General features: G+C 50.2%; 1 protein-coding gene across 2 annotated transcripts in view; it reads left to right on the forward strand.

Moving 5' to 3' along the window:
• TMPRSS13 (transmembrane serine protease 13) overlaps positions 1 to 9,596 on the forward strand; it is a 28,272-nt gene extending 18,676 nt beyond the window's left edge. For both annotated transcript variants that reach the window (XM_017883272.1, XM_017883273.1), the window contains 6 exons: positions 370 to 532; positions 1,517 to 1,689; positions 4,539 to 4,637; positions 6,160 to 6,302; positions 6,454 to 6,606; positions 7,988 to 9,596. In XM_017883272.1, the coding sequence (XP_017738761.1) occupies positions 370 to 532; positions 1,517 to 1,689; positions 4,539 to 4,637; positions 6,160 to 6,302; positions 6,454 to 6,606; positions 7,988 to 8,014 (758 nt within the window). In that variant the 3' untranslated portion in view covers positions 8,015 to 9,596. The remainder of the gene's footprint in view (positions 1 to 369; positions 533 to 1,516; positions 1,690 to 4,538; positions 4,638 to 6,159; positions 6,303 to 6,453; positions 6,607 to 7,987) is intronic.
• The last annotated feature ends 282 nt before the right edge of the window (positions 9,597 to 9,878 follow it).

Genomic DNA, 9,878 nt, shown 5'->3' on the forward strand with positions numbered 1-9,878 from the left:
GTCCTGGGACTTACCATTGTGACCCCAATGCCTGGCACAATGCCCAAAGCTTGAGACACTTAGAAAGCATTTGTCAAATCAGTGAAAGAATGAGTAAAGGAGAAGAAAGAGGAACCTGCCTGGGGTCAAACTTCCCACTGAATGATCCCAGGAAACCACCCCACCATGTGGTGGCAATGCTCTCACGGGAACTGCTGTGTGTAGCAGATAAGGGAGCAAAGCCCATCTGTGGGAGGGTGGGTGCCCTTCAGGACGGGGCTGCCTGAGCCTGTCCTGGCCCTGGGAGTACGGCAGAGGCATTCTGATCAGGAACTCGGACAGAACCCTGGGAAAAGCAGGGTTCACAGTACATCTACTCCTTCTCCCCAGACTGCGGACTGAGGGCCATGACCGGGCGGATCGTGGGAGGGGCACTGGCCTCAGAGAGCAAGTGGCCTTGGCAAGTGAGTCTGCACTTCGGCACCACCCACATCTGTGGAGGCACGCTCATTGACGCCCAGTGGGTGCTCACTGCCGCTCACTGCTTCTTCGTGTAAGTGCCTGAGAGGCAGGTGATTTGACACTGCCCAAGGTCAGGGACCACCAGGAAGGACTGGCTGCAGATTGACTTCTTCGTGGAGGAGGACTCTGGGTGTGAGTCCAGCCCCCATGGGCCAGTTGGCACTGGTGTAGCTTGGGTGTTCACTTGGTCCTGAGAGTGTGGATCGGGGGTGTTTGTTCTGAGCTAGGCCCAAGGATGAGAAAGTCCCATTGATGGCCCCAAGGGAGAGAGGCAGGCAGGAAGAGGGACTAGGAGCCGACCCCTGAAGAACAGGGTGAAATGCAAAAGACTTTGGGTTTGTTGCTGCTTCCTGCAACTGGAACGCATAGCAGAGGAGCCCCTAGTTATCCCAGAAATTGAGGGCTAGGGATTGCAGGGAGAGCACTGTATCAGCTTCCAACAGTCACCAGCTGACCTAGTGTCTGGGGGCCCACAGCCCAGGCTGGTGGGCAGGAAAGAGCTCTGAGACCAGGCCTCAGGGGCACTGGCCTCTCTAATAATGAGTTCAGCATGTTACTTTGTCCTGTCTGAATTTGCTGAGGGTAATAATACTGAGATCTTATCAGTACAAGCCCTTGACCCTGCCCGGTGAGTGAATCTGTGCCCCTATCCCTAGTCCCAGCACCTTCTGCAGCCCTGTGACTTGCCAGCATCTGTCAGTTCATATCAAGGCCCCAGAGCTTCAGCATGGCAAAAGTCAAAGACTCTTATTTGATCCTTGGTGACTTGCAGAGGAGATAGTGGGGGGTGAGTGTCACACAGAGGTCTTACTCATCATTCCCTCTTTATTACTGTAAGGTGCAGAGCTGCAAGCTCATAATTTTTGAGGGGCTGTGAGGGATTGCTTTGGCTCCAGTGATAAGATAGAGGGTTCCTTCCAGAGGTCATTTTATCCATCCTCCTGCCTCCAAGCTGATGCTGCCAGTGAACGCTGCCAGGCAGGTACTGGACCACGCTCCTCTGTGGCTCTTGCAGGACCCGGGAGAAGGTCCTGGAGGGCTGGAAGGTGTATGCGGGCACCAGCAACCTGCACCAGTTGCCTGAGGCAGCCTCCATCGCGGAGATTATCATCAACAGCAACTACACTGACGAAGAGGACGACTATGACATCGCCCTCATGCGGCTGTCCAAGCCCCTGACCCTGTCCGGTGAGTGAATCTGCACTCCCCGCTCTCCTGTCCCCCAGCCCCAGCACCCTCTGCAGCCCTCGCGCTTGCCAGCATCTGTCAACTCATATGTGGGCCCCAAAGCGTCTGCATGGCAGAAGTCAAAGACCCTTAAAGATCCTTACATGGAACACGTCTGTTGTATAATTAGGGAAACTGAAGCCCAAGGGCTATAAATAAGTTTGCTCCAAATGACACATCTCACATTACAAATTGATGACAGAGTCAGTGCTTGGGTACTGATCTTAATCAATAGATTGAATTCTTTCACTGATATTAACTGAGCACCTAGAGGCCAAACACTATGGTAGGCATTTTACACGTAGGATTTCATTTACTCTTCACAACCAACCCTGTGGAGCAGGTACTACTATGAACTTCATTTGACATATGAGGAAATAGAACTTTACAGAGAGATAATTACCCGAGGCCACAAGTAATAGGTGGTAGCTCTGGGACTGGAACTAGGTCGATCTGATTCCCAAGCAATGCTCTCCCCACCTGGCTCTAGACTGGCAAATTGCTTACCCTGCAGTCGAGAACATAAGCTGAGTACACATTCAAACAGCTAATTGCTACAACGTTGTTGCTACGGACCAAATGAGGCTACACAAAGGAAATGTAGAGGTTCTCAGATGATCACTGTGGACAGGGGACCTCAAAGAAGACTTCATTCATTCATTCATTCATCCATTCACTCATCTGTTCACTTATCAAATACTATGCGTCTACTATATGGCAGTCCTATAGTACAGTTGCAAATAGAAATAAAATGGGTGACATACACCAAGACGACCAGTAGAGGTCAATTATGCGATGTTTTGGGTGAGCGGGGAGCTATGGTGGCACAGGCGGGAGCAACTAATCATCCTGGGGAAGCTCAGCAGAGGAAGGATAGCCAAGGTGGGTCCTGAAAAGATTGGAGAAGACAGGCAATGGGGGCTCAGGGAGGATCCTGAAGAATGGAGCCAGAGCCCCCTGGCATAAGCAGTTTTACAGGTGGAAAAGGGAGGAGGAGTACCGGGATTTCTGGAAGCCTTGGAGGACTCTCTGGTTAGTCTAGCCATTCTCGTGCTCTGAGCTTGTGAGCTGGTGTTTCCTCGCACATTAATTGTGGAGGCGGTGTCTATCACGAGTCAGAGCAGTTAGATCATCAGAGTGGGGTGAGGAGGAGGATCCCTGGCAAGAGATCGGTTGGGCAGCGCTAGCCCAGAACCACGCCCACGCAGCGTCACTCCCACTAGTAGCCACGCCCTGACACGACACGCCCACCAGCCCTTCTGCAACTCCAGCCTTGTCTGTGGAGCCCAGGGCTGAGGTGAGGGATGCCCGCTGCCCCCTGCCCTGCCGCTCAGCACACAGGAAGAGCACAGTCTGCAGGACCAGAGCAGGCCTTCTCACCTTGTCAAACCCGGGCTGTATTTGGCTAAACATCCAAATCTTACCTCTCACCCACCCCCCACCCCTTAATATTATTTGAAATTCCAAAACTAAATAGTTTCTAAAACCGAATGAAGGCTATTCTCACATTGCGTATGCTTTTCAAATAGACTCTGATAGGCTTTTGGGCAGGAAGCAGACCCTTAGTCTGAGAATCACAGCTCAGATGTATGTAGTCCTGTGGCCAGAACATGTGCCCTGATTTTTGGTTTATAAATCAGTGCAGATTTTCTTAAGATTTCTTAAACTCATTTAGCAGGTAGAGCACTAGAAGTACTTTCGTTTGTGAAAGTTCACTGGTAAATTTAATTTCCCCATAAAAAACAGTGAAATATGTAACAATGGATCATATATCAGTGTTACATGTTTTTAAAACTTTACATCTCAAAAAGGGGCAGAGAAAAGAAATCCTATTTTGCATTTTGTTAATAATGCATGCTATTCCTTCATCTATTTTTTGTTTACTCTCTAGCAGACAAAACTAGGGTAGACACCAATGTTTAAAGCCTAATTCCAATTTATGGGAGAAGAATTTAAAATCATCCTTCCCATCTACCCTTCCTGCCTTCTCTCTCTTTCTCTTTTTAAACATTTATTGAGCACTGAATATGTGACAGGCATTGTCTTAGGTGCAGAATACTGCAGTGAATATAACAAATGGTAGAGAATACTGCAAACATTCTATCAACTAATATTTTCCTCCTGCAAACTCAGGTGTGTTGGTCAATGCCCTGGTCCCCCTAGAGACACCAGTCCTCAGAGCTTATGAAGTGATATATAACAGTGACTTCTAAATATAATACTTCTGAGTGTGGGATCAAGTTAGCAGGAATTCTGTGGTCTGTGTCTCTAGGAATGTGTTTCCTGTTTGGAGAGATTTCTTACCTTGTGCTGGGCAAACATTTGGAGGGAGAGCCACAGGCCCTGGACAACCAGTGGGTACCCTCGCCAGACCAGGCTGGACATACCGCTGAGAGGCAACGGTCATAATATCTGGGTCTTAGCCTGCTGCTGTTCCTTGTTCTAATGGAAAGACATGGAAGAGGCTCTGCCAGGAGAGACTCTCTTTGTGGGGAGAGACCCTCAGCTGCCCAGTATCAGCTTGTACAAGGGAGCTTCCAAGGCTTATGCATCTGACCACAGGGCAACCACTGAAATCAGAATGGCTTTCAGCCTCTGGTAGTCCCCAAAGGCTAGTGGGTTTTGATAAAGTGATCAAGTTTCGTGTCTGGTCAGTCCAAGGTTCTGGAGGATTCAGAACCACTCTAGAGTCAAGGATTAATGCTCTAGGAGCCTCCTCCTTGCCCCCAGAGTGGTTCTGCTCCTTCTTCCTCCCCCTACTGAAAGTCTCAGACTTGCTCCTTCACTGACATCTGGAGGTCTTGTTGCAGCTCACATCCACCCTGCTTGCCTCCCCATGCATGGACAGACCTTTAGCCTCAATGAGACCTGCTGGATCACAGGCTTTGGCAAGACCAGGGAGACAGATGGTAAGCGGCAAAGATGCTTGGTTGTGTGTGTGTATTCATGTGCATGTGTGTGTATACGTGAGTGCGTGTAAGCAATGTGTCTGGGTATACAGATGAGAACCTATGTTAATGAGAGTTTGGGTATACAGATTCATGGGCCTGGGTGTGAATGTGTGTGTATAGACACCTGAGTATATGCCGGTGCGGTCGCTGTGACAATGCCTTCCAGTCAAGACCACCTAGAAAACTGCTGTGGTTGAATCAGTTGAGTTCATTGCTCATTGCAATGAGAAAGAGCACACCATGAAGAACCATGGAGCATCTCAGCAACAGCGTGTCAGAGAGGACTGCTCATAGGATTTGGGTGGCTTGGGGAGGATTCAAATACGTAGGACTTTTCTCTAAATTGGATGGTGTCAGGAAGCAGAGGTTACTCTGTGATTGGGAAGCTTAATAACCTTATCTAGAGGCCGGGCACAGTAGCTTGCACCTGTAGTCCCAGCACTTTGGGAAGCCAAGGTGGGAGAATCACTTGAGCCCAGGAGTTCAAGACCAGTCTGGGCATCATGGCAAAACCCCATCTCTACAAAAAATAGAAAAATTAGCTGAACATGGTGGTGTGTGCCTGTAGTCCCAGCTACGAGAGGGGCTGAGGCAAGAGGATCACCTGATCCCAGGGAGGTTGAGGCTACAGTGAGCCATGATCATGCCACTGCACTCTAGCCTGGGCGACAGAGTGAAACCCGTCTCAATTAAAAAAAAAAAAATTATCTAGGAGCTCTAAGCGGTAAGGAAGCAGCAGTCACTCATATTGGCCAGGAGAGGGGGATGTTTGGTACTGTTGTGATTTGCAGATGCCCTTGTCTTTGGCCTTAAACAAGATGATGAAGTGGTCTTGTTTTTACATCATCCCAATCACAGAGTGCCTTGTCCTGTGAGATGGCTTACTTTGAGCAGGATGACCCCGCAGTTAGACTCAGGGCACTGCCAGGCATTGGGACCGCTTTTCCCTCCCTCCGTGAGGCAAAGCGATGACTGATCTGGGCACAGCCTTCTTCTTGTCTTGTCTCCATACTCTACTAGCTGTATGACTGTGGGCAGGTCACTTCTCCAGCCCCAGGCTTCCCCACCTGTAAATGGATTAATACCATCTGCTCTCTTTAGGACACATAGCTTCCAAAAACAAACAAAGCAATGTATTCAGATGCTTAAACAAAGCCATGTATTCAGGTGCTTTAAATGTAGGCAAGTGCTGTGCAACATGTCGCGTAGCCTGATAGGCTTGTGAGTGTGTCTGTGTACATGGATGTCTCTGTTTCACGTGCAGCGAGCTGTGTCTTGTGTGAGGGCATGTGTGTCAATATGTCCTGGATGTCCAACCACAGAGGGCCTCCCTTGGGTCGGAGCCAGGCACAGGCATGGCATCCTCCATTCCCGGGAGGCTGTGATTCTAGGTCTTGGGGTGGCAGCTGGACCACCAGGAAGCTATCCAGAATCTCACTGGCTTTCCATCCTCTGTCTCCTCCACCCCACTTCACTGAAGACAAGACATCCCCCTTCCTCCGGGAGGTGCAGGTCAATCTCATCGACTTCAAGAAATGCAATGACTACTTGGTCTATGACAGTTACCTTACCCCGAGGATGATGTGTGCTGGGGACCTTCGTGGGGGCAGAGACTCCTGCCAGGTGAGGGTACCTAGGGGTGGGGCTCAGGTCCCAGCACCCTGGGGATGGGGGAGGCTGGGGTGTTGGGGCTGATGTGGGAATTGGGACCCCACCCTTTCCTGCTTACGGACTACCTGTCCCATCCTGCACATGTGCCCCCTCTTCCCTGTAGGGAGACAGCGGGGGGCCTCTTGTCTGCGAGCAGAACAACCGCTGGTACCTGGCAGGTGTCACCAGCTGGGGCACAGGCTGTGGCCAGAGAAACAAACCCGGTGTGTACACCAAAGTGACAGAAGTTCTTCCCTGGATTTACAGCAAGATGGAGGTAAGATCCCTGCACCAGGACACTGCACCCAGCAGCCTGGGAACTTCCTAAGGTGGGGACCCTGGAGGAGCACCCAGGGTGTAGGCAGAGATCCCCTCAGCAGTCTCATATTCGGGGTGTTCTGGACAGTGTCAAACGTGATGCCTGGGGTCAATCCCAGCTGCCTGTGTTTCTTTCCCTGCTTTTCTTCCCTCAAAACAGAGCTCAGAGAGTTGCAAAAGGGTGGGCCTAGAGGCTAGGCAGGCAGTTGCTAGGCAGATATTCCCCCAGAAGTAATTTTTTGTGTAAGGTTGCAATGGACTTTGAAAACGTTTCAGTTTCTGCAGAGGGTTTTGTGATAGTTTTTGTTATCAAGCATTTATGCATGAGAACCCGCTCTTCATGGCCTTTCCCAGCTCTGTTTGCTGGAGTCTTTTTTATTTTCTTTTTGTTGTTGTTGTCTTTTTTAAAAAACACAAGGGACTTCATTTTGACTCTGACAACTTTCACAGCTGTCACCAGAATGCTCCCTGAGAACTACAATTCTTTCCCTTTCCCACTTAAAATATTTCAGCAGCGCCTCACTACTATCGTAAAAGCGTATAAAGTAATAAAATAAAAACTTCTTTTATGTTTTTTGACTTGCTTTAACCTATGTCCAGCCTTAGAAGTCATTGTTCAGGTCAAACTGAACCACAAATTCTTCAGTGTGCACCTTACCTTGCCCTTGGCCTTTGGAATACTTGATCCACCCTAGAGAGGCCCCTCTCCCACTTCTACCTTCTCATCTTCCGTTTTTCTTACTGAAGAGCTCTGACTGATCTATCAAAATCAGCCATTTACAACGCCTGGAATATCCTCGGTATTTACTATGTATTGTTATAAATGAAGGATGAATGAATAAACAAATAAATGTAAAGAATAAAAGGTGGGCCTAACCTCGGTGCCGGCCCCAGTGTCACTCTCCTCTCCCAGGGATGACCGAGGTGTGAGTTCACACAGGCCACTGGCGGTGGAGTGATGGGAGGCTTCCCTCCATGGCAGGAATTTGGGCATCAGGAACCAGGGGTCTGCCTGCAACTCTGCTGACCCAGTTGAGACCCTGCCTTCTCTGGGCCTTCAGCCTTTAGCTGAAAAGCAGAGGTTGCTCTGCCAGCCCTCCCCTTCTCTGCCTGGGGAACACGGGAGGGCTCACACAGGGGGAGCAGGGAAGGCTCCAGAAATCTAGTGCAGAGAGGCCCTCCAAGCCTGCATCCATCCTTTCCTTTTACTGTCCCTCCTTGGAGAGGCAGTGCTAGGTGACAGCTGGGCTGAATTATAGGTTCTGAACCCCAACCTTGGGCTTCTGCGCTCCCCGCCCGCCCAGCCCACCATCACCTTCTTCTCCCGTTCTCTTCCTCAGAGCGAGGTGCGATTTGGAAAATCCTAACCAGCTGGCCTGCTGCTCTGCACAGCACCGGCTGCTGTGAAGACTCTGGCTACAGTGACTGGCCATGTGTGGCATCATCTGGGCTAATGGCCACCAGGCACCATCGGACTCTCACCTCCACTGTCTGCTGTCTGTGTGTGTGTGTGTGTGTACATAGTGTGCATTGCCACTCTCAAGTTTTTCAGAAACCAGCAGAGCTGTCAACTCTTCTCAAAATCCCAGGCTGGAAATTACCTGGAGACAAGAGCCTGAGTACTGTGGATGCTCCTACAGGGGTGTCCATAGATGGATGGAGGAGGTGGAGCCCAGAGCCCAAGGAAGGGCCTGGAATTCTTGCTTCTCTGACCCTCACTTACAGACTAGCCCAGTGTGGACAGATGCCAGCAACCCAGGTGACGCCATTGCTGTCCCGGGATGGATCGCAGGTTTTGGTGGATGCAGCTTCCCTTTGCCTGGACTGTCTTCTGGGGAAAGCTGCTCCTGTTGTCGTTATAAGCATCGAGCCCTCACCCAGACCTCCTGCTGGTGCCGTAGATGTCTGCAGTTGAGCTGTGCTATGGCTAACCAGACTGACAACTGAGATGAGGATTCATTGTACTCATCTGGTCACAAGCTGCTGGGGCGGGTTTTATTTTATTTTATTTTTATATTTAAGAAATGAAAATACGGGTATTTTAAAGATTCTCCAAAAACTCCAGGAGCCTTGACAGCTAGCATCAATCAGCCCAAGACCCCCAGGGGACTCATGGGAAGTGTCATATTTTAAGAATCCTACAGAATATTTCTGGCCTCAAGGGACTGGATGAAGAGACTGGACTGAGTCCCCAGGATAGACATCTCCCAAGTCACTACAGCATCTGGAGCCCCTAGGAGATACTCAGGGAAGCAAATACTCTTTTGGACTGGCAAGCAAATCCGACATGACGAGGTCCACAAACTGTTTCTGCATCCAAGGGCCCTGACAAAGGCATGAAGAAACGGATGCTGTTCCTGCATAGGCTCCCAAGGGCCCCAGGGAGGTCCAGGTGGAGAGCATCTCTCATTCCCAGGGACTGTCCTGGGACTTTGGAATTTCTTCTCAGCTTTCTCCACCTTTCAATTTCTCAGTTGTTCCGGAAACATAATACTGACATAAAAACTGCCATGGAGAGAAACCTAATGTGGTCCCAGGCCCTCCAGGCAGCCCTTCTGAAGGATCCAAGTTGACCATGTTCCTGCAAATCATCAGTGTGCCTGGACTCACCAGTTAAAAGCCTGGGCCTTCCACAGCCTTTTCTCTGGGGCGCCTATTCCTCTGCCAGCCCTGCTCCCCTCACCTTCCTTGGGCCCGTCAGGGTCTTTTGTGGTGCTGTGGTTCTCAGAGGCAGGATCCAAGCAGATCAGCCCAGCCTAGCCCAGCTCAGGCAGGCCGTGGCCGCTCAAGGGAAAGACTGCCCCAGAAGAGCAGGCTGGAGAGGCTGGGCAGGGGCTCATGGGGCTAGGTACACTGGGGAATGTTAGCAAGACTGGGAAGGCGGCCACATTCCTGTCTGCAGCAGCCCCCACTGATGGTCTTCAGCAATAAAAGTTGTGTGACCTGAGATATCTGTCTTTGGATGTTTTACTGGTACCCTAGGCAACAAATTGAGGTTGCCCACCCTAGTGCCCAGACACTCTTGGTTTTGGTTCTTAGTTTTGTTTCCTCGTCTCTGGGTTCTGCTCATTTAGCCATACATTCATGTATTCATCCATTCACCAACTGCATCCGTACCTACTCTGTGCCAGGTACTCATACTAGGCCCAGAAGATACAAAGGGCATGACAGTATCCTCAGGGAACTGGGTCATGACCCAATGTGATGGAAGCTGTGATTGAGTGTGGACAC

Source organism: Rhinopithecus bieti, unplaced genomic scaffold (genome assembly GCF_001698545.2).
Source record: "Rhinopithecus bieti isolate Rb0 unplaced genomic scaffold, ASM169854v2 scaffold_11964, whole genome shotgun sequence".
NCBI classification, from domain to species: Eukaryota; Metazoa; Chordata; class Mammalia; order Primates; family Cercopithecidae; genus Rhinopithecus; species Rhinopithecus bieti.